At 42.3% G+C, this 25,683-nt stretch overlaps 1 protein-coding gene across 2 annotated transcripts in view; it reads left to right on the forward strand.

Moving 5' to 3' along the window:
* NBAS (NBAS subunit of NRZ tethering complex) overlaps positions 1-25,683 on the forward strand; it is a 445,751-nt gene that overhangs the window by 13,171 nt on the left and 406,897 nt on the right. For both annotated transcript variants that reach the window (XM_069973153.1, XM_069973154.1), the window contains exons 4-9: positions 98-175; positions 2,589-2,636; positions 5,183-5,226; positions 6,548-6,681; positions 9,450-9,583; positions 11,235-11,333. In XM_069973153.1, coding sequence (XP_069829254.1) covers positions 98-175; positions 2,589-2,636; positions 5,183-5,226; positions 6,548-6,681; positions 9,450-9,583; positions 11,235-11,333 — 537 coding nt within the window. The remainder of the gene's footprint in view (positions 1-97; positions 176-2,588; positions 2,637-5,182; positions 5,227-6,547; positions 6,682-9,449; positions 9,584-11,234; positions 11,334-25,683) is intronic.

Below are 25,683 nucleotides of genomic sequence, written 5' to 3' on the forward strand. Positions count from 1 at the left end.
TTTATCTGATCTGTTCTGATCAGAAATGTAATGATTGCGCATTTGCTTCTAACTTTAGTGAAACTTTGATAAGATCCTTTGTTTTCTCCATTTACAGCCCAGCTACATTCAGTCTTCCATCCGGCCTGATCCGTCTCGTCAACAAGCAAATCAACTGGCAGCTGGTGCTGACAAGGTAAGTGCTGACGGGTCGTTCACACAAGGGCAATTGGGGTAAACTTTTTGCTCTTGTTTTTTGGCCTGACTGCAGGATTGCTGTCTCACTGAAGGCCTGGTCTTTATTGTGGAAAATGGAAGGGCCTATGGGTTGCACACACACACACACACATATATATATATATATATATATATATATATATATATATATATATATATATATATATATACCAAGGTACATATATGTACCTTGGTTTAAGAGTAACTTGGATTAAGAGTGTTTTGCAAGAAGAGCTCAAAGTTTTTCAAAATTCTAATTTGGTTTAAGAGCATTGCTTTGGTGTAAGAGCTCCCTGTACTGGGTGGAAGGGGGAGTGGGGGAGGGGCATGGTCTGCATAGCGGGATCTACAGCACTGTACTCTGACCCAGGAAGTCTCCCTCACCTTCCAAATCATAGCAGGTCCACTTCAGGCTGCGGCTTACATCAGGGGACAGGACTGTGGGGGTAATCTCTCCATAGCTGCGTTCCCACATACACCCTGCTCATTCCTTCCTGCAGTCTCTGTCAGCCCTTGTGTTTCCTATCCTCTCCATTCCTGCTATAATGTGCCTGCACTTACACCCAGCTATGAACACTGCTCTATATAAGGTTTCACTGTCCTCCTGCACAGCTCTGTGATTCTAACTTCATGATTGGTCCTTACTGAACACACACCCCTTCCCCATTGCTGATTGCTTTACTGGACAGAGACTTACAATATCACATATTCACCTATTTCTCATTGTTAGTTTCATCTGTTTTACATGTTATTCAGGGTGTGGAACCAATTGTCTGCATTTCAATGATTTCTTATGGGAAAATTTGCTTTGGTTTAAGAGTGGATTTGGATTTCAAGCATGGTACCAGAATGAATTATGCTCATAAACCAAGGCACCACTGTATGTGGGAGTGTGTGTATATATATGTATATATTTGTTTTGTTTTTAGCAATGTCAGTTAAATTTCACATCATCCTACATACTATTTTAAGGCTTGTCTGTTTTTTAAAAAAAACTTTCAAGTCCCCTTGTAGGGAGTTCTGACTTAAAGGGGTTATCCCACCTTAGTAGAGATAAGTGAACCTTTATCACGCTTGGGTTCATCCGAATCTGATTGTTTGCCATTTGATTACTGGTGGCTTCAGAAGTTGGATGAAGCCCTAAGGAGTCCTGGAAAATATGGACACAGCCGTAGGTTGTAGCCATGTTTTCCAGGACTCTCTAGGCTTGCATCCAACTTCTGCAGTCACCAATCATCGAATTCCGATCAATCGGGTTTGCACAAAACCAAAGCTTTTAGAGGTATCGCTACCCAAATTATCTCCTATTCTCAGGATCGATTGCTGAGACCCCCACCACCATGATCTAAAAAAAATAGGCACCCAAATCTCCCAGAGATATTGGTGGGGTCCTAGAAGTTGGATATTGTGAATAAGAACCTGAGTCTACTGTCAGAAGAAAGCAGCGGTCCTGCATGCACACCATCACAGAGATCATCCTCTATGGGAGCTGATGGAGACATATGGCGCAGTGAAGTGTGACTTTATGGAATGTCTCTAACTCTGGAGGACCCCAAACTTTTTTGCATTAGATATGCTGACATTATATGAATAGTCAGACTAGAAAATACAACTTGCCCACATAATACACACTCTTTATCAGTGGAATTAGCTTCCAGAATGCAACGCCACAAAAATAAAAGAATTCCTCAGATATGTCAGGCTGGTTCTGAAGGAGTTAAAGGTGTTGTTCACCAAAAAGAATTTATTTTTAACTGCTGCCAGAGAGTTTTAATTTACTTCAATTTAAAAGTTTTCCAGTACTTATCAGCTGCTGTATGTCCTGCAGGAAGTGGTGTATTTTTTCCTGTCTGGAGAGCAGGAGAGGTTTTCTGTGGGCAGTTCCTCACATGGACAGAGCACCATGTCAGACTGGAAATAAAACACCACTTCCTGCAGGACATACAGCAGCTGATAAGTACTGGAAAACTTGTTGAATTTTTTATTAGAAGGAAATGACAAATCTTTGGTACTTTCTGGCACCAGTTGATTTTAAAGACTTTTTTTGGGAACTACCCCTTTAAATGACATGTGATGTAAGTAGAAAACTCTGTAGTCTGTAACATGTCTGCTTTGTATGGATATCCGTGTGGCTCGTGCTGCCGTCCTCTAGATCATTGCGAATCAGTGAAACAATTCACAGTTGGAGCCTTTTTAAGAGACCCTGGCGATGGCAATGTGTACACTGGGACCTAGTGGGTAAGAAGATTCATGAGTAACATAGGAGAGATGAAGTACCAGCAGACAGAATACATCTCCATAATTGCCGCTTTTCATAACTACTTAATAGCACAATAATCATTTCTGTGTTTTTCTCCTCGCTTTTCTTCCAGTAATGGAAAGCTTCTGGCAGCGGTTCAGGACCAGTGCATCGAAATTAGGTGAGTTACTAATCGTACTTAAAGGAGAAGTCCAGTGAAGATTTTTATAAAAGTATCGTACTGCCCCCCAAAAGTTACACAAATCACCAATATACACTTATTACGGGAAATGCTTATTTTTTTCCCTGCACTTACTACTGCACCGAGGCTTCACTTCCTAGATAACATGGTGATGTCACTTCCTGGATAACTTGGTGATGTCACTTCTAGAGATGCGCATACTGCGCTCGATCGTGATGCCTGTGATCCCGGGATTATGCGGCCAGGAGATTCCAGGGAATTCCAGATCGATTCCCTGGAATATTCTGGCCGCGGATTCCCGGGATCGCAACTATGCACCCGGGATCACAGACATCACGATCGAGCGAACTGCTTTCGGACCAAAAGTCCGAAAGGTTCGCTTATCTCTAGTCACTTCCTGGATAACATGGTGATGTCACGACCCGACTCCCAGAGCTGTGCAGGCTGTCGCTGCTGGAGAGGATGATGGCAGGGGGACACTGAGTGACACAGGGCACTGGAGGGACACTGAGCATCCCTCTACCATCATCCTCTCCAGCAGCCACAGCTGCACAGCTCTGGGAGTCGGGTCGTGACATCATCTCTAGGAAGTGACATCACCATGTTTTCCAGGAAGTGACATCACCATGTTATCCAGGAAGTGGCGTCACCATGTTATCCAGGAAGTGACATCACCATGTTATCCAGGAAGTGACATCACCATGTTATCCAGGAAGTGACATCACCATGTTATCCAGGAAGTGACATCACCATGTTATCCAGGAAGTGACATCACCATGTTATCCAGGAAGTGAAGCCTTGATGCAGTAGTAAGTGCACGAAAAAAGGCCTTTATAAGCATTTCCTGTAATAAGTGTATATTGGTGATTTGTATAACACTTGGGGGGGCAATACAATACTTTAATAAAAATTTTCGCCGGACTTCTACTTTAAATAGTGCAAGACGTATGGTGTGGAGTATGGATAGGTATGGGAGGATGGATTGATTCCTTACACATTGTGGACTGTGGCCTGGGGTATAGAGGGAGGGTTACAGATGGAAAAAACCTTCCAAGACTGATAGAAATTGTGTATTTTTGATACTGGATTTGAACAAATAGCAGTGAAGGGGGTGATCGGCGAGTGTAAGGCACCTTTCACACCTCAGTATGTTGTCCGCAATTTTTTGTCCACGTTTCCCAAAAAAAGTAATCCGCAATAAATTTGTATTACATTTGTATTTAAAGGGGTTCTCCAGCGGAAAAAAAAAGTTCTTTCAAACTAACTGGTGCCAGAAAATTATATAGATTTGTAATACATCTATTTACTTCTATCAGCTGCTGTATGTCCTGCAGGAAGTGGCGTATTCTTTCCAGTCTAAGGAGCAGGAGAGGTTTTCTATAGGGATTTGCTGCTGCTGTGGACAGTTCCTGACATGGACAGAGGTGGCAGCAGAGAGCACTGTGTCAGACTGGAGAGAATACACCACTTCCTGCAGGACATACAGCAGCTGATAAGTACTGGAAGACTGGAGTGATATATAAATCTGTATAACTTACTTTGTCCGCTAGAGTATTAATATTGCACTACCATTTCTTTTGTTGTATTGAACTATCAATCCACTTGTGTCTCCTTTTTTGTAAAATAAAATCTGACATTCTTTCCTAAAGGCCCCTCCTTAACTTTTTCTTTTTGCACCGGTTAACGGTTAAACCTCCCCCATTGTTCTTTTCCCCATCTGGGTCCATGAGATAATTTGCATTGTGCTGCACATGTAACATAAGGAATCTTATATTTTCTGAACTGATCACTTAGTGTCACTGTTGTATTTTTTATTTTTTTTTGCAGAAATCAATAGTACAGGCCATATTAAGAAACTTTTGTAATTAGGTTTTTTAGGCAAATATGCCATTATCTGCATTCAAAAAGACTTTCCCCAGGCCCCCCCCCCCCTGTTTCATCCACTGATCATTATCAGGAAATCTTGACTCTTGTACATCAGCCGGGCCCTGTGTAACCTACGGAGAGGGGAGGGGGGAGGAGGGAGATTAGCTGCCAGTAGAGAACAAATGATTACACAGCGGGAGCTGTATAAAAGCCAGTATTCAGAGGTCATAGAGGTCAGTGCTGACTTCAGAGGAGAGAGCCCGCTGATGTAGCTGTAAATTAACTTTTTGTTGTCCTGTTTTGCTGCCTCATCTCCCTCCACCCCTCCCCTCTTCATAGAGAACAATAAAGACGGGGGGAGAGATTCAAACTGCTTTTTCATGATAAAAATGCATTTTTTTCGGCTAATAAACCCAATTACAACTTTTCTAAAAATCGCCTGTACTATTGATTTCTGCAAAAAAAATTGAACCAACAGTGACACTTTAAAGGCTTTTATTCCCCTATTCTCCTGACTATCCTCCCCGTTTTTATTCCTCCCCGTCCTCCTATTACTGATGGTTACATATCTAAGGTGCGTGTTTTGCAAAAATTCATCATTCTCTTATAGTGATCAGGATTTAATTTCCCTTTTGTATTCTGTTTCTTGCGGAATCCAGGTCTGCGAAAGACGACTTTGGCTCAGTTATAGGAAAATGTCAAGGTGAGTGATTATACAGTATGGACCCGCTGTGCTCAATCTTTTCTGCTCTTTTATTCTTTATTCATGCAGCAAAAGAAAAAAAAAATCCTTTTTAAAGGGGCATTCCGGGTAACGTCAATACATGCTGGGTCCGGTACATCCCATTGACTTACGATGTGGTCTACGGTTTCTACCAGTTTTGACCATCGTTTTGCCAAAAGAAATAGCATTCACCATGTCTACAGTTAATGTGAAATCGCCGCTCAGTCTAGTGAATTGAATAGAGCCAAGTTGCAATACCACATACAACCAAAAGGGGTACTCAAGACAAAATCTTCATTAAAATCAACTGGTATCAGAAAGTTATACAGATTTGTAATGTATTTCTATTTAAAAATCTCAAGTCTTCCAAGGAAGTGGTGTATTTTTTCAGTCTGGAGAACAGGAGAGGTTTTCTTTTCAATCTTTATTTATTGAAGTTTTTTAGTTTTTACAACAATACTTTAGAGAATACAGAAAGAAAAGAGGGGGGGAAAAATTGGGTCGGGACCCCATTAGAGATTCAGTGCAAAACTGTACATACTATAATACATAATGTAGATATAAGTTACAGAGTCATAAGTCTTTTCTAGATATAAAATATAGAGAGGGAGGGGGGGGGGGTGGCACGAACCAATAGAACCATGGTGGGGAGGATAGGAAACAGAGGAGAAGTGAGGGGGGGGGGGAGGAGGAGGGAGTCCTGCCTCCCACCATATCGAAGACTCAAGAACAAAAATTTAAATGTGAAAGTAAAATATCCATATACAGATATGTATTGTATATTATAAAACATACTACTTAGGATTGGTTATGTTTCAATAGGGCTATCCAAGGATTCCACACCTTTAGGTAGGCATCATGTGAGAAGTTCTGCCAACTAATAATTGGAGAGGAGGAGAGGTTTAACAGGAAAGGTTTTCTACGGGGATTTGCTGCTGCTCTGGACAGTTCCTGACATGGACAGAGGTGGCAGCAGAGAGCACTGTGTCAGACTGGAGAGAATGCACCACTTCCTGCAGGACATACAGCAGCTGATAACTACTGGACCGATTGAAAATTTTTAAATAGAAGTAATTTACAAATCAGTATATTTTTCTGAAACCAGTTGATTTGAAAGAAAAAAAATGTACCCCTTTGTACTCCCTATATACTGTGTGAGACTTATTGAAACAGCTAAATGTCAGATGGGGGTTTCCGCAGTTGGACCCCTCTATTCTTAATACATGAGAAGTGATAAATCTTTATGGTTGTGGTTCCCCTTTATTAAAAATTGTGTTTCCCCCCCCCCCCTCTTATGCAGTTCCTAAAGATCCCAACCCTCAGTGGAGATGTGTGGCGTGGAGTCACGACTGCACCTTAGTGGCCTATGCCGAGAGCACCGGGACCGTCCGACTGTTTGATCTCATGGGGAGTGAACTTTTTGTCATCCCTCCGGTATGTGAATCTTTACTGAGATAGATACATATATATATATATATATATATATATATATATATATATATATATATATATATATATAATTTTTTTAATTGTATTTCTTTTACCACAAAGTTTATTGGCATTGAGTATACAGTGGTACCTCGGTTTTTGAACATAATTGGTTCTGGAAGGCTGTTCCAGAACCGAGCAGTTCGAGAACCGAGCTGTAAGTTCCCATAGGGAACAATGTAAATGTGGTTAATTGGTTTTTACACTCCGTTGGTCAGGTGCAGATCACCCGGCCCACAGAGTGCAAAAACACTACACATCCCCTGCAACAGTGAGAGGCAGGAGCGGGCGGCTATTTAAACTTGGCGCCGTGCTCCTGCTCCTCTCAGCTGCGGGGGACACCCTGTATAGAAGTGGGGAATCCCATGGGATTCCCCACTTCTATACAGGGTGTCCCCCGCAGCTGATTGGAGCAGGAGCACAACGGCAAGTTTAAATAGCCGCCCGCTCCTGCCTCTCACTGTTCCCGAACACCTCTAACTGTCAGCAGAACATCAGTTGAGTTATCCCCCTGGTTTTGTTCAGATACCGAGCAAAACTTCAGGGGGAAATTTAGTTCGAAAACCAAATTGTTTGAACTCCGAGGGGTTCGGGAACCGAGGTTTTACTGTACGTTCAACAAAGAGATCCTAAGTGCACAAGCAGCAGATCCAGAGTGTCTGATCCTTTGTTTCTGTACAATATGTGAGATGAGGGAGAGAGGAAACTCGAGATGAAAAAGGGGCTTCTGTCTTTCAAGGCTCGGAACTGAGCTAAATGCAGGAACTCTCCCCTTTTATGTGGATTTTTGTTCTTTTCTTGAAGTTGGTCTTAAAGGGTATGATAGAGGTCACTGCTTGTCGGGTTATGTATCCGAGCTCTCGCTGTATATCCATATTCTTATCTGTATTAATACAAATAATTTAAAGTGTACCTGTCACTTTAAATTGGTTACCTACCTATGTGTGTGATGGGGGGGCCCCTTAGGGACGCCCAAGAATCTCATGAATGGAGGTCCTCTGTGCCCTTTGTAAAAGGAGCTGTAGTGCGCCAGATCAGCCTATCATTGACTGACTGATCTGGGTCATACAATGATAGTGGAGCGTGATCTCAATCAGTCTCATAGCAGTGAATACAGTGACCACACTAGCACTCTATTCACAATGTGGGACCTTTTGTTCTTAGGACTTCTGGGGGTCTTGGTGGTTGGACCCCCTTGATGGTATGTTCCTATACTGCTCAGAATGGACATGAAGTATGGGAAACACCCAACTAGTCACACCCAGTTGTCAATTTACTTATACATTTTCAATAGGAATAATAAAGAAACCGCACAGCCCAACAACACAGAAGGGGCTTAGTCTCTGTCTAGCTTTAGTATATTGGGTCGATTGAAAAAGTTATTTAGCTTTGTAATATAACACTGCTAAGTAAAATGTAAATTGTTTGTTTTATTAATATTTATAGTAAGAGGCAACATGGCCCCTCTGCTGCCCCCTGTGGCTGTGTTGGGAACTGCAGGGTCGTTCAAGCCTTGGTTTCTACAGTTAGAGTGGTATTACATGGGACGATTTTTCGACGATTAACGATAAACGACCGCTATGACAAACAATCTTAAATCGTTCACCCTATTGCACAGGACGACGATCGTTACTTACGTTCGTTCTTGCGTTTGGTTTTTCCTTTCTAATAGACCAGAGAACTAAGTGTTACTACACCGAATGATGTTCGTACGATTTGTGAATGATCAACAATGAAAATATGTCCAGATTCTATTAAACGTTCAACGATTTCTTGTTGTTTAATCGTTGCCTGCTATTACTCGAAACAGTTGTTTAAATCCGAACGATCTAACGTTTTTTTAAAGGATAATCGACCTGTGTAATACAGCCCATAGATATCGCTGTATTCATCACTAACAATACTGAGCCTCCCCTTGTCTAGTGTAAGGGCCCTATTCCACGGGACGATTATTGTTCAGATTATCGTTAAGTCGTTCGAATCTTAAAGATAATCGTTCGGTTGAATAGCAGTTAACGATTAACGACCAAGTGAGAAATCGTTGATCGTTCAGTAAGACCTGAACCTATTTTTATCGTTGCTCGTTCGCATTGAATAAGACGTATTCGGTATTTGGCAGTAGTGACGAACGCAATAGCAACGACAAGAAGAACTCAAGAACGATCACAAGTAACGATTATCGTTCCATGTAAATGGGTGAACGATTTCAGGTCTTTCGCAATAGCGATCATTTGGATCGTTTAGGGTTAACAATTATGCGAACGATAATCATCCAGTGGAATAGGGCCCTAATTCAGCTCTGCAATTCCTGTCACCACCATTGGGGACAGCAGAGAGGCCTCTTTTCACTGCCACTTAGTGTAAATGTTTTTTTTATTTTTTTTATTACTTTTCTTCAATAAATTTAAATGATCAACAATATATATTTTTTAATTTTCCGGAATACTCCTTTAAGCTGGGGTGCTTTTTCTTAATAGAATTCAGTTCAGCCCTTAGACGCTCATAATCCTTCATAACACGTTTTTTATATTCATCCCATAAAAATCTGAGTTTGCCAGAATGCCGTTTCATGTTCTAGTTCAGCAACTTCATCGGTCCGTGGAAGTGGAAAATAGATTTTTTGGTTTTGTCTTGCTTTAAATACATACAGCTAATGAGAATTGATCTGGAAATAAATCGGCCTGACTCAGGTTTCTTTCTTCTTCCCTCCACAGCAGGCCAGCTTCCCCGGGGACATGAGTTATGCTGTCGCCGGTCTGATCTTCCTGGAGTATAAAGCCAGCACACAGTGGTCAGCCGAACTCCTGGTCATCAATTACCGGGGGCAGCTGAGAAGTTATCTGGTGAGGTAGGTTTGTTACAGTGTGTTTCAGAGCGGAGCCATTCACTTCTGTTTCCTTTGTACGGGTTACTGTTCGTGTATTCCTTGTATATTTTTGTCTTAAAGGGGTATTCCACTCAGACATAACTTTTGATATGTTGCTGCCCATGGCGAGACTAACAATTCCTTCCATACTTGTTATTATCTATTCAGTCTCCTTCCCCCAGTTCTCAGCTGCTGCTTTTGGCTGAAAACACAAAAATCTGTGTGTTAGCTTTTCTCTCTGTCTCCCTCTCTTCCCCTCTCCCTTCTGAGACAGCTGATGTAAACAAGTCCCTGCCTGGCTGTATCTGCAACTTTGTAGCTGCTTTGTAATGCTGGCTGGGTTAATCACAGTGAGTTTATTAGCAACTTGGATTAATCCCCCCAGCATTACAAAAAAGCTACAAAACTGCAGATAAAGTCTGCCAGGGACTTGTTTATATAAGCCGTCTCAGAAGGGAGGAGGGGGAGACAGAGAAAAAAAGCTCACACACAGATTTTTGTGTCTTCAGCAGAAAGCATCAGCTTAGAACTGGGGGAAGGCGACTGAATGGATAATAACAAGTATGGAAGGAATTGTTAGTCTCACCATAGACAGCAACATATCAAAAGGTATATTAGGGTGACATACCCCTTTACCATCTGTGCTGGGCACATCTAAGATCCCAACAAACAGATTACTGAACCTTCATTGCAGTTTGTAAGGGGATTGTCTGATCATAGACAGTTATCCCTGACCCACAGGGAGTCTGAGTGTTAATTTGCAATTGTGAGGATTTGTTCCCGAGTCTCCTGTCAGAATGGAGTGTGGGTACTGCTGCTCCATTCATTGCCTATGGGTGATGCCTGAGAATTCCGCTCTTTATGTTTTTTTCGTTATCATAGTGGTCAAACCCACTGTGATCAGACATGTATAGGGGATACATGTTAAAGAAGTTCTCTGGTGAAAAATGTTTTCTTTCAAATCAACAGGTGTCAGAGAGTTATACAGATTTGTAATTTACTTCTATTTACAAATCTCCAGTCTTCCAGTACTTACCAGCTGCTGTATGTCCTGCAGGAAGTGGTGTATTCTTTCCAGTCTGACACAGTGCTCTCTGCTGCCACCTCTGTCCATGTCAGGAACTGTCCAGAGCAGGAGCAAATCCCCATAGAAGACCTCTGGACAGTTTCTGACATGGACAGAGATGGCAGCAGAGAGCACTGTGTCACACTGGAAATAAAACATTTCCTGCAGGACATATAAGAGCTAATAAGTATGAGAAGACTTGAGATTTTTTAATAGAAGTAAATTACAAGTCTGTATAACTTTCTGACACCAGTTGATTTGAAAGAAAAAGATTTTGGCTGGACAACCCCTTTAAGCGCCCACTACATTTAAAGGCACTATTAGAGAGGCTAAGCTGACTGCATGCAACCTGCTGAGTATATGCCACCCATTGATGTATACATGGTTCCTGGTAGTTATCACAGTCCATGTCCGAAGAATTTCCTTATTCTAGTTTCCCAATACACAGTGACGGTCTCTTCATACAATCACTGTGGAGTACCAGGTAGTAATAGTATTGTATTGTATAGTATGTACATTCTCTAAGGTAATCGTTATATTTGTCCGTTGTTTTTCCTATCTCTTCAGTGTTGGAGCCAATCACAGCTATCAGGAGAGCCACAGCTTCAACTTTGGATCTTTCTATTCTCAGGGGGTTTCCTCTGTCATGTATCTCCCCGGACACAGGTAAGTGACATGGATGTCTGGAGGAAGCTGTAGTGTAGTGTCTTTGTTTCAGTGGACTGGCAGGTGGATGTCTACAATCCAATTAATGAATAAATGACTTGTCCTCTAATTTTTAATAACTAGATGACTTTAAAGGGATACTCCAGCAAAAAAAAAGATTTTTTTTTTTTAAAATAATTTATTACCAGAAAGTTACTTCTGTTAAAAAAATCTCCAGTGTTCCAGTACTTATCAGCTACTGTATGTCCTGCAGGAAGTGGTGTATTCTTACCATTGTGACACAGTGCTCTCTACTGCCACCTCTGTCCATGTCAGGAACAGGAGCAGCAGCAAATCTCCATAGAAAACCTCTCCTATGACCAATTGGGCCATATTCACACACTTGTATGTGTTAGTACAACTTTTATTTGCTCATCAGAGCTTGGTGCACCTGTTTGAGGGGCAATATATGGTTTCCACACACGTTCACACATCTAATTTACATGAAGGTATCTGTTTAGGTATATATGATATGTCCACTGTTATTGCTGATTTACACATTTTAAGTATAATGGTAGCTGTAGCATTGGGTTAATGTCAATAAAGTTTTTGACAAGGAGTATCGCATGGCTTGTCGGCAGCTCGTGTGACCCTCTCATGTGCCGAGACTTGAGCATGTGCAGTGGGGTGTTTGATGGTCTGCGGCCATGTTTGTTGTGGCTTCTGTGTTTGTCAATGGGCATCACATGATATGTTTAGCCGATCAGGTGACCGTCGCCATCTTGTTTGTGGATTTCCATCTTTGGCATGTTGCACAGGCCCAGGTATTTTCCATTATCTCATTATTTTTCACATTTTTGGCGGTGCATAGTCCACATATTTTTGTCATTCGTCCATTGGATGTCACCAGCTTCCTCTGTGGCCATATTGAACACCTGCTGCCAGTACTATATATGCTTCCCATGGAGGCAGCTACCTTGCCGTCACCATGATGGCCGCCCTCTTGCCGATCGCTCCTCTCTCCCCGATACAGATATAACAGAGAACACAAGACGACGGGACGCTTCATTTACCTGGGAAACCTCTTTAAGACTCCATCTTTTTGTTTCCCATCTCCGTTCACGGCTTTAAGCCTCGTCCTCGCTGGCGGCGGCTCATAAATAGTGCTTCATTTTGTTTTAGGTTGCGTCGGTGGAAATCTTTAATCATCACAAATGGCCGTCTGCTCACCGAGAGCTTTAGGAAGCAGCCAAGCAACAGCGCCATTAATCTTAATAGAGGCTCTCAGGCTTCTCTCTCTCTCTTTCAGGATCTTTGTGGAAAAAAATAAAGAGCGCTCTTGGTTTTCTCTCCGCTATGCGCTGCCATAATGAATTTCACTTCAGCCCTGAGAGGGTGGAGGTTTTTTTTTTTTTTTTTTTTTTTTTCCACCTTAACTTTGTATGGCAGCTCCATTCCAGCTGTCAGGGAGTCTCATCCATCCTGATAAGAGTCCATTAAATTATACATCTGCTTCACTAATGTGATGACTTTTCTGGGAAGAAAAGGAGAAAAAACACATATATATGAAAGTCCCCGTGCGGTATTGTGAGGGTGCTTAGGTGCTGGTTGCCATGGATACCAATCAACTTTACTGCTTGCCGTACTTTGATGTCGAAGATCGGCACGTGCTCACCTATAGCGACTTGTCTGTAATTGAGATCTCCTCCTGTGGTAGCGGTAGGTTTTGCGCTCGTTTCCTCTCAGAAGTCTCTTGAAAGGTCCTTTGAGGTTGGCGAGGTCCCTCAGAAACGCATTAACACACACACTTAGATATTTCACCGCGGGAAATGCTATCAAACAAGGCGCTGTCATTGGGAGCGCTGAGGTGCCAGTTTGGGTTTATGGGGCCTGCAGTGTGTAATGTGCCATTGATGTCAACTTAACCCCTTAAAGCGAATGTAGCACCTATTTTATTTTATTTTTTTTTATCTTTTACCGGTTTGATTTAGATACTGGAACATGTTCTTTTTTTTTCCTTTTCTTATAAATTTCTGCTTGTAGCTTTTTTATATGTAACTACCTGGTTTCCCTGAAAATAAGATCTATTAGGTGTTTTGCAGAATTGATAAATATAAGGTCTCCCCGAAAGTAAGACCTAGCAGAGTTTGTGTGGTGAGCAGCCGCGGTACTGCGGCGGAGGTACGACCGGTCAATTGCAAGATGATAGAGTGTGACTCCACTCCTGTGGTGGTTGGCAGAGATGTAGCCGGACCCTAGGGTGTTGTGTCGTGACGCCAGTGCCACTTGGGCACACAGGTATGGTAGCACACCTGTCCTGGAGGGTGACACAAGCCCCAGACCCTGTTACTTGGGATGAGCGGAATGCTGAGGTTTTCCTGCTGACAACCGTGCTGCGAGATAGAGCAAAGTTGCTAGAAGCCTATGAACTCAATCTGGATCAGTTCCTAGCACCACCACTTACTTACAATAAGTACAGGCTTTTGCGAAGGGTTTAACCAATAGCAAAACCCGTGGTGGGACACCACAGTTTGGAAGCTTTTTTGTCAAACAGAACACCAGAACACCAGGACATGCAGCTGTGATTTTTTTTGTAGCCCGCCACTGTTGTCCCCTACTTTTACCGTCCTTTGCAGAGCAGCTGCATGCAGGATATGAAGACCGTCACCTGCCGCCAACCCTGATGTTCCCTCAGCTGTCACTTGCAAATGTACAGGCAAGGCATCAAGAGGCCTGTCGCCTGCCACCTTCCCCTACCGCCAGATGTAGAGCTGCACACAGTCTGCTATTATCCCATCACCTGCCACCATACTGTACGCTGTCCCTGCTGTGCTGTTCAAGTGTGCTGTGGTGAGCACCCCCTGGTGGTCTGAAGCCGCCTTACCATACGCTGTCCCTGCTGTGCTGTACGAGTGTCCTGTGGCTTTGGCTGTTCAGTTACGATGGAAATCGCAGGTTTAACAGCCCCAGCTTTACAGCAACCACATGGACCAGATAGAGATTACTCTAGACATATCTGATAAGGAGGACAAGCTGAGAAGTTTTCTCTACAAAACGGGATGTGTTAGCCTGTTTTTAGCTCAGAATAAAAACTGCAAGATTTCAGAACTACTTTATAATATAGATGGTCAAATGGAAAATTTTAAAACCTCAAGAAAAAAAAATGTATATAAAGCTTTAGGCTCAGCCAGTCAGTGGTGATGGGACACCCCTGTATTCAATGATAGGCTAAGCAGGCAGGTCCTTTTGCCAACAATGAGGACTGTGCCTCAATCTTTTTTTTACATTTCCTTTGGAATACCCCTTTAAAGGAGAAGTCTGACCATACCCATTTTCTTTTAGCAAGTGCTGGGAGGGGGAGGATAAAAGAAATAACATGCTCTCACCTTCCCCGCTTGAGCATTGGAGGCCACATACCACCGCTCCTGTCCCTGGTCCTTAGTACCCGGACGCTTCTTGGTCTGAGTGGGAACCCGGGTCCTGAAGTGTAAGGTCCGCCTTGGCCATTCAGTGGCCGCGGCCGGATCCAATCATAGCCGCTGACTGGCTAAGCGAACATCACACATCATGACCTGGGTCCCTGCTGAGACCAGGATGCGGCTGGGTGGCGCTGGAGTGGGGGAGGTAAGAGCACGTTATATCTTTTATCTCCCCTCCCAAGTACTCGCTAGAAAAAATGGGTCTGGCTGGACTTATCTTTCAACCTAAAGACGTGTTTCAGCAACAATAACCTAAAGGCTTAGAAGAGAACGCTACGACTAAAAATCCACTGTAGGCAAGGGGGTTGTGGCAGTATAACAAAGAATGTGTACTTACCCATCCCTGTGCCCCTGTAGCGCCACATCGCTGCCAGCCTCCTCTGCCATCTTCCACTCCGGAATGCCTTCTCAGCAGTTACTTTCCCACAGATCATGAAGTACCAGAAAGCAAGAAGAAAATGAAATCTGGCAGCTGTCGGGTGGTAGAGCACTCCCTGTGCTGGGGCACAGGGATGGGTAAGTATGCTTTCTTTATTATGTTCCAGCTTACCAGTCTTATTTTATAATCCGCATATATTACCAATAATTTTCCACTTTTCTCACTGAATGATTAAGCAGGAGACAACAGACAGCAGACTTTGCCAGCCAGCCATACAGACATTGCCCCCTGCAGGGGAAACATTGTATTACCGGATGGCCATTCTATTGAATGGTTCTGTATGTAACACATAGGGAGGTCGCTGTTGCTTGTCTACCCATACACAAGATCTCAGGCTTGGGACTCTTCTCCATGTGCTGATATGGGGAGCTGATAGGACCCCCACTTTTATTAAATGCAGAATTAATTTTTTGTGTATTCTCCTTATTGTTTCATTTGATTCCAAGACCGGCGGTCGGGATGCGTCGTGGTATTTTACAAGCATCCATTGCTTTATCCCTTCCATTATTACCTCTCGTTTTAACTGGATACACTGTGTTCTTCTGTATATATAAAAGGAAAGAAATCACCAATTACCATATGAAATTCATGAGCTTTAAATATTTAGAGGTGCACTTATCATCCATCAGACCATTTTACAGCCACATCCCATGAAATGATTTTTTTTTTCGTTTTATCCCTTTACAGAGATTACCGAGTTTCTTTGTTGTTGCAGTAAAATGTATTTGTATGAAATAGTGGCTGGTAATAAAGTTGACCGCAAAAGAAAAAAAAAAACTGCACTTTTAAGCAGCTTACAATCCGCCACCCTCTGTCTAATGGAAGATTCTTCTAAGGAGCGTTTTATTAGTTTTGTATAGAGGCCGTACAATTTCATTGTCCTTTTTTGTGCTTATTAACTGTACAAGGTAAATTTTTTTCTGTTTTAACAGAACTCTTGCTCATATGGTTTTATATTATTTTTTTTATAGTTTTTTTTTATCTTTTTGTAAAAAAATTATCATACAATAAATGTTCTACACTGATTTTAAAGGGGTAGTTCACAAAAAAAATCTGGTGCCAGAGATTTGTGATTTACTTCTATTTAAAAATCTCAAGGGTTCCAGTACTTATCAGCTGCTGTATGTCCTGCAGGAATTGGTGTATTCTCTCCAGTCTGACAAAGTGCTCTCTGCTGCTACCTCTGTCCATGTCAGGAACTGTCCAGAGCAGCAGCAAAGCCACATAGAAAACCTCTCCTGCTCTGGACAGTTCCTGACATGGACAGAGGTGTCAGCAGAGAGCACTGTGTCTAAATGGAGAGAATACACCACTTCCTGCAGGATATACAGGAGCTGATAAGTACTGGAAGACTGGAGATTTTTAAATAGAAGTACATTACAAATCTCTGGCACCAGTTAATTTAAAAGAACATTTTTGGGTGAACTATCCTTGTAACCAATGAAATACCCAACCTATATACTGTATAGTACTGCATTGGGTCATCGGTGTAAATCTATTCCTAGCTGTTTATCCTGTATTCTGGCTATGATACTTTATAATGCAGTCATTATGACTGTCCCTAACCCGTGTCACACAATATATAAACACCATGTGCAATATTCCATCTGTGGATGGGATCAGAGAGGTCCCCACCACTGCCTAAAAAAAATCAATTTCCTGTTCCCTTTGATCGTGGCAGGCAGCGCCACCTTCAAGGGCATCGCCAATGAATAGCGAGCACAGATAAGAGGTGTTGGATGATAATGGCCGTCCCTCCTGCACATGGCGAATGGTTTTGTTTGCCGCTAAAAAAATTCACAATTTTTTTTTTCCTTGAGCTTTTACACAATATATTAAAAGATTAGTCTATCATTGACCCGTAATTCCCTTAAGAAAATAATCCGCCTGGGATTAGTGGATGGAATCTGCTAATCATACGTTGGAAGGATGTAACCTATTCACAGAGTAATCTGGCCACAATGCACTGACAGGTTTATCTTAATCCGGTGCTGCCGCTACAGTGCAGGGAAAGTGTTAGAGGGACAACTTCCTTACTTGTCATTGTCTTTTATAGATAGAAAGTTCATGTTTTATTTGTATAACGAATACTGTTACCTATTTGTCTGTGTGACTCTCTACAAGAGTCTTCAGGTTTCAGTCTTAAAGGGGTATTCCACTCACACAAAACTTTTCATATGTTGCTGCCCATGATGAGACTAATAATTCCTTCCATACTTGTTATTATCTATTCAGTCTCCTTCCCCCAGTTCTGAGCTGCTGCTTTCTGCTGAAGACACAAAAATCTGTGTGTGAGCTTTTCTCTCTGTCCCCCTCCCTTCTGAGATGGCTGATGTAAACAAGTTCTTAACAGGCTTTATCTGCAACATTATAGCTTATTTGTAATGCTCGGAGGGTTAATCATGGTGAATTTGACCTCAGAAAGGTGGAATCTGATTGGTTGCTAGGGACAACTGAGCCAGTTTCACTTTACACCATGTTTGATAAATCTCCCCCATAGAGAATTGTACCCGACGGTCGTCTTCTGCCGACATCTAATCTGCCCTTTTAGTGTTCCACTTCTTACTCTGTTAGTATACATATGTATACATGTATATACCAGGCTGGTTTACATTGTTATTGTAGATTTACCAACCACATCTGCCGTAAAGGTGTACTCCTGGCTAGGTGTATTCTTAGGGTATGGCCGGGGAGGGGGTGGATATATAAGCCGCCGGTCACGCTCCGGTTTCAACGTCTGGTCGCACCGCCCCGTTCTCCTGTCCGGCCGCCGCTTCCTGGTCTGAGCTGCGGCTTCAGATGTGACGTCTCAAGGCAGCTCAGCCATTCAGTGGTCGTAGCGGAGTCGCGCCTCAGCCGCTGAATGGCTGAGCTGCCTTGAAACGTTACGTCTCAAGCCGCAACTCAGACCAGGCAGCAGGACGGGAGAATGAGGCGGCCCCATCCGGGATCCGCTGCTGGAATGGGGGAGGTACGGGACCAGCGGCGTCTATATCCACTCCTTCCCCGGCCATACCCTAAAATACACCTAGCCCGGAGTACCTCTTTAAGTTTGTGCCAAGCATATACTACACTTTCAGTAATGTAATATTTTTTCACGTTGCTTCTGATTTATCTATCTATCCATCCATCCATCCCTGTGTGCCACAGTTCTTTATGCCCTGTTATACGCCGCCTCACGCAGACCAGGGGCGTATTCTTAGCATGTGGCTGTGTAGAACATCTCTTGTAATAACCTAGGTGTGCGATGCTCGCTGCGCTCTGTGACCTCCCATCGCTGCATTGATCCACTTCTAGACATTGACTGATGCATTGCAATAGATAAAGCCGTGAAGCGTTGATGAAGTAATGGACGTCCTATGGTTTTTCATCATTGAGTATTTGTCTCATTCTGTGTTATGATGCTCGTGGATAGCACTACGCCTCCTGCCGCAATGAGATCTTAGTTTTGGGGCTTGGCTAAAGCTCATTGTTCTGTGTATCTAATGTCCAGTCATATAATAAAAAACATAGGGCTCTATTATAGAGGGAGATTAGATTATTATTATTATTATTATTATTATTATTATTATTATTATTAACCAGGCAGGTTTACATACGCTTACTGTAGATTTACCTACCACATCTGCTGGAAGTTTGTTCCAACCATTTACTACTCTTTCAGTAAAGTAATATTTTCTCAGTTGCTTCTGATCTTTCCCCCAGTAACCTCTCACTGTGTCCTCTGGTTCTTGAGTTAAGTTTCTTCCCTCTTGAACATATATAAAGGTTTCTATCATGTCCTCCCTTTCTCTTCTTTCTTCCAGACTATACAGAGTCATTAAGCTTTCTTGGTTTTATTCCTCAAACCCTCCACTGTTTTTGTAGCTCGTCTTTGGACCCGCTCTATTTTATCAATATCTTCCTGTAGGTGAGCTCTCCAGAGCTGGGCACAGTATTCCAGACTCTGTCACTAGAGCTCTATACAGCGGGATCACAATCTCCCTCTTCCTACTGGTTATACCTCTAGCTATACACCCCAGCATACAAAAAAAATATATATATATACACACACAGCCCAGCATACCGTGTTATAATATACAGCCCAGCATACGAAAAAAAAAAAAAAAAATATATATATATATATATATATATATATATATATATATATATATGGACCAAAAATGCTAATACAAGTAAGTAGAAAGCCGCAGCACTCCAGATATGATCAAAAAGAAAAAATGCCATAGACACCATTCTATGCACGGGCGGATTCTGCATTCCCCCGAAAGAATTGAAATGTCAATTTTTTCGGCAGAATCCGCCTGCCCATAGAATGGTGTCTGTGGAGCCGGCGGAAAAGCGTGTGTAGCCGTGAACGGGTACGAGCTACGGAATCCGTTGGAAATTCTCCACTCGGGTTTCGTAAAGTAAGCCCACCCTAATATAATAAAGGATATAGACATTAGTGTCAGTTTACATATGCGAATATAATAAAATCCATCTCTGACCAAGAAATGTGAAAATAACATACAATAAACATACAATAACATAACTTATGTTTATTGTATGTTATTTTCACATTTCATTGTCAGAGATGGATTTTATTATAGTCACATATGTAAATTGACACTAATGTGTATACACTTTATTATATTACATTGTTAGATGAATTTTGTATAGCACTATATCTATTGATTGCTTGTCCATCATCTTATTGATGTGTGAACACGTTTATACTTGGATTTGAGCACATGTTGTTACTCTGCTTGAAAAAGCTCCTAATGTGAGAGTGAAACGTCACAAGTTATTTTGGTGAAATAAACACCATTTTTGATCATATCTGCAGTGCTGTGGCTATAATAAATAAATATATATATATTATAATATTTCAGCCCAGCATATGTGTGTGTGTGTGTGTGTGTATATATATATATATATATATATATATATATATATATATATATACATATATAATCTCCCTATCCCTCAAATCCTTCTCCTCTGAAGTCTTTGCCAACACAGTACTGATTCCTCCTCCCCAAGCCCATTATTTTACATTTGGAAACATCGAACTGCAGTTTCCATTGTTTGTACCATGAGATCTATTACCAACACTGTCTTACTGATTTCTAACATCTGTATGTAAACCAATTGGTTCCATTCAATATCGGGAAGCAGGAATCTTGAAAATGAGAAGTAATCAAAACGATGTGTATATGAAAATAATGCAATATTTTATTACACAATGATGATAAGGTGTCACTTACATAGTCAGTAACTCCAGAACGGTAAAGAAAAAAAAAAAAGCGTTGCTGTTCTGGTTTCTGGCCACATGGTGGCACAGTATGTTTACGTTGATGCAGCGCTGCAGTACAGAGGTTGATGGATTCCTTGCATGTTTCAAGAGGCTGCGGTTTGCGTGTTGATAAGTGATTATAGCAGCTTCGCTACCTGTGATGATATTCACCTAGAGAGGCCCAGATGGCATAAGCGGGGGAAGAAAGCTGACGCTATTTGTTATGCTCTATCATCCCAAAATACATAAAATAATATATATATATATATATATATATATATATATATATATATATATATTTATTTATATATTATTTATTTTTCATAATTTACTTTTATTGCCCACAGATTCTTCTCCTTAAAATGGATTATATGGCGGTGAGGCCCGGCGATCTATACGGGTGAGGCTAATGGCATTATGCAGTCACCATTGGATTACATGAGGCAGCAAATCATGTGTCTGGGTGACATTTGTGAGTGCAATGACTAGAAGCCAGGGAGGGGTAATATACCGCCAGTAATTGTTTCCTGCATTGATCTGATGGGCTCGCTCTCAGTCAGATGGGGACTGATTAAGCGGAGTCCATAGCCGGCATCATGTGGCCCTTTAATAGCTCATTGACGTGCAGCCAAGCTCTCGCTCATTGACTAGGTTTATACTATATTGAGCATTTCATTATGGGGACAATACATTATTAAATGCCTGTAAGATGTATGGTTTGATCTGTAGGAGTTTTATGGGCCCCAGGATGACATCCCAGCAGAGACCTGACTCTTTATAGCCATATATATATATATTGCAGATTGCAAACCACTTACAGCCCGGGGCCACAAACTGCATCAAGGCTGGAGACCCCAGAAATGTTGCTGGGAATGTGCCATAAAGATGATTAAGGATTACCCCGAGCATGGTGACTTATGGAAGGCAGAAATAAAGATGTGTGTGTCTTGTTACTGGGGGGCAGTGAAAACTTTGCCTGCACTGTACCCCCGTATGTGGATGATGTCACTGGGTGCCAGTTTTTTTTTTTTTTTATATAGGATTATGCATTGTGTAGTCCATAGGGGGAACAGCTTTAACAGTGTAAAATTAAAGGAGTTTTTTATTAAAGTATTGTATTGCCCCCAAAAGTTATACATATCCCCAATATACAATTATTATGGGAAATGCACATAAAGGGCTTTTTTCCCTGCACTTACTACTGCATCAAGGCTTCACTTCCTGGATAACATGGTGATGTCACTTCCTGGGTAACATGGTGATGTCACGACCTGAATCCCAGAGCTGTGTGGGCTGTGGCTGCTGGAGAAGATGATGGCAGGGGGACACTGAGGGACACAGGGCACTGGAGGGACTCTGAGCATCCCCCTGCCATCATCCTATCCAGCAGCCACAGCCCACACAGCTCTGGGACTTGGGTTGTGACATCATCTTTTTATCCAGGAAGTGATGTCACCATGTTATCCAGGAAGTGACATCACCATGTTATCCAGGAAGTGAAGCCTTGATGCAGTAGTAATTGCTGGGAAAAAAGCACTTTATAAGCATTTCCTGTAATAAATGTATATTGGCGATTTGTATAACTTTTGGGGGCCAATACAATACTTCAATAAAACTTTTTGCCAGACTTGCCAGACAGGATACCTGTGCTCCGCCCCCATGACCCACTCCAAATTCACTATAAGGGATTTTTGGCAGTCTCAGACTTCTACACCAGCTGGAATCATAATACAGTTATACCTCGGTATCCGAAAAAAATTAGGGTAGATAATAGTTCAGCTGACAGTAATTGAGGTGTTCAGGAATACCAGGGTTACAGGAGCGGGGATTCCCTTCATAATGAGGGAAATCCCTGCTCTAAAAGGATGTTCCCAGCAGCAGAGTCAGAAGCCGCATATGTTTAAACTTGCTGTGCCGCCCTTGCTCCTCCCCGCTGCGGGGAACACCTGCTCCCATCTGCCCCAGCTGCCCGCACCCATCTCCACTGCACCTGGGATGTTAAAATGGACTAATAAACGTAATGTTTTAGAGTATCCCACGTCTTGGAGCGCCGGCCTCCTCACCTTCCATTGAATCTACTGCTAAAGTTCTCCGGTTGTCTCAGGTGACCAACCACAATTTGTATTTGAATCCGAAATGATGACGTTGAGGAGGCGCACGGGGTGTATGCTCAAAATACTGTGCCAATGTGTCTGATAGTAATGTGACAGCCGCCCACCAGATAGACAGACAGACAGACAGACTGACTGACATCTATAGGGTAACATGACTGCTTTCTGCCCACCAGATAGACGGACATCTCTGGAGTTACAGGTAGTGAAGCTGCGGTACAGTCTCTGGATGAGAGCAGATGTGGCTCATAGTGGCAGCATGGCCTTGTCATTAGGAGGAAGAGCTGCTGGCACTGCGGCCTTGCATCAGCCAAATACTTTTTAATTTTTTTTCCCTTTATGTATTCTGTATTATGGATACTGTTAGGGAATTAAAGGGGTTGTTCACCCAAAAAAGTTTTCATTCAAATCAACTGGTGCCAAAAAGTGCCAGAGATTTGTAATTTACTTCTATTAAAAAATTCTCATGTCTTCCAGTACTCATGAGCTGCTGTATGTCCTGCAGTAAGTAGTGTATTCTTTCCAGTCTGACACAGTGCTCTCTGTTTCCACATCTGTCCATGTCAGGAATTGTCCAAAGCAGCAGCAAATCCCCATAGAAAACCTCTCCTGCTCTGCAGACTGGAAAGAATACACCACTTCCTGCAGGACATACAGCAGCTGATAAGTACTGGACGACAAGAGATTTTCATAATCCAAGTAAATTACAAATCTCTGAAACTTTCTGGCACCAGTTGGCTTTGTTAGGGTGGCACTGGGGGGGTTCACTAAAGGATGCCGCCCATGTAGAGAGTTTGTGGTAGCGCAGGTGGTACGGCTTTGAAGTAAACATTGCCTTTCTTCACACTTCCAAGAGTCCCGCACAAACCTCGCACGCATCTTCCATGAAGAAGAAGAGGATGTGACTGTCAGAGGCGACGAAGAAGAAGCTGTTCAGATGTGAGGAATAAGATGTTTGTTTGTCGCGCTTCTCGTCAGTATCTCCTCAGCTCGCTGCCAGCTAAAGGAGTGTGTCTGTGAAGATGGTATCAGAGCGGCAGATAAGACGTGCGCAGGGAGAAGAGTGTGTGTAAGCTCTTCATAGTCGGGGCACCTGTCACGCACACACAATGGAAGCAACTGAAGTGCCTATCAGTTCATTAGGGACCATTGAAATCCCAGGTAACAGCCACATCGATGAGTGGTACAATGGCCGTAGACACAAAGACGGTGTCTGTTCCGGATAACAATTCCAGATTCTAATAATTTCTGACACTGGAAGCCGGCCGTATAGGATGTGAGATGAAGAGCTTTGGAGAGTTGCTGACAGCCAGACGTGCTGCATATTACATTAATAGACTTCCCAGAATGCTGCAAGAGCTCCTGGTGGTGAAACAGTCCTCATTCTAAGGGAGTCAGGCTCTGAGGTTTCCTTAAAGGGGAACTCCGGAGGGTAAATATAGTTCTCCGGAGGGAAATAAATGGTTCTCAAATCAACTGGTGCAAGAAAGTTATACAGTTCTGTAACTTAAAAACCTCAAGTCTTAGGTGAAGCATTAAAGGGGTACTCCGGCGAAAATCTTATTTTTTTATATCAGCTGGTTTCAGAAAGTTATATGGATTTATAAATCACTTCTATTTAAAAATCTCATCATCCAGTACTTATCAGCTGCTGTATGTTTGTGGTGTATTCTTTCCAGTCTGACATAGTGCTCTCTGTTGCCACCTCTGTCCATGTCAGGAACTGTCCAGAGCAGGAGAGGTTTTCTATGGGGATTTGATACTGATCTGGACAGTTCCTGACATGGACAGAGGTGGCAGCAGAGAGTACTGTGCACAACTTCCTCCAGGACATAAAGCAGCTGATAAGTACTGGATGACTGGGCATTTTAAATAGTAATTTGCAAATCAGTATTAGTTTCTGAAACCAGTTGATTTGAGAAAAAAAAAGTCGCTGGTGTACCCCTTTAAAGTTGCTGTGTTGCTGTCTTTCAACTAAGGTTCTGTCATGTTACTTTGTCTTTAGGAGACTAGGCAGAGTTCAGGGAAGAAATGTTAACATATTGTAGGTCCTCATATTGTTAACATATTGTAGGCTTTCTCTCCTGCACATAGCACTAGCTAAGCCCCGCCCCCTACTCCCTGTGCTCTGTCTTGCTCTATCTGTTACTAGAACTGAAATTCTTCTCACAGAGTAAAGAGGTGTCTGGCATCAGTGGAGGTTATTGATCTATAGATTATTTTGTAACAATGTTTGGGAAAAATCAATCCAATTCCTGCAAAAATCAGTGCTGCATTTTTTTTTGCTAATTGTTTATCAATGAAATGGCTTCTGAGATCTTTCCCCAGGATTTTCTTCATATCGTGCTCTTGCTATAGATGTCCAGATAGAATTACCCACCCCCACTCTTCTCATAGTAGTTAGACAACCTCACTTGTATTATTGGAGTCTAGGATGCAGCTACACTGCTTAAATAAAATAAACAACTAAATAAATCAAATCAACTGGTTTCAGAAAGTTACATAGAATTGTAAGTTACTTCTATTTAAAAAAAATCTCCATCCTTCCAGTACTTCCAGCTGCTGTATGTCAAGTGGTGTATTCTCTCCAGTGCTCTCTGCTGACACCTCTGTCCATATCTGGAGTTTTCTATGGGGAGTTCCTACTGCTCTGGACAGTTCCTGACATGGACAGAGGTGGCAGCATAGAGCACTGTGTCAGACTTCAGAGCATACACCACTTCCTGCAGGACATACAGCAGCTGATAAGTACTGGAAGACTGGAATTTTTTTTTTTTTTTATAGAAGTAATTTACAAATCTGTAAACTTTCTAGCACAGTGGATGAAACTATCTTTTTCCTCTCCAGAGTGCCCCTTTGATAAAGATTTGGTCTGTTTTTCCAGCGATTGTTGCAGACGTTGCTTATAAGGTTTGTTCCTTTTTCACGGCCACACTGATCTGTCCCATACCTTGCTTCTGTGACCACCACTAAGCGTTCTCGGCAGCGGCGGGGCGCTCTCATTGCCGACTAGTAGTGAATCAGACTGAGCTTTGCAGAATGTCCTTCCAGCGCTCGTGTATGG

Source organism: Dendropsophus ebraccatus, chromosome 6, assembly GCF_027789765.1.
Source record: "Dendropsophus ebraccatus isolate aDenEbr1 chromosome 6, aDenEbr1.pat, whole genome shotgun sequence".
Classification (NCBI taxonomy): domain Eukaryota; kingdom Metazoa; phylum Chordata; class Amphibia; order Anura; family Hylidae; genus Dendropsophus; species Dendropsophus ebraccatus.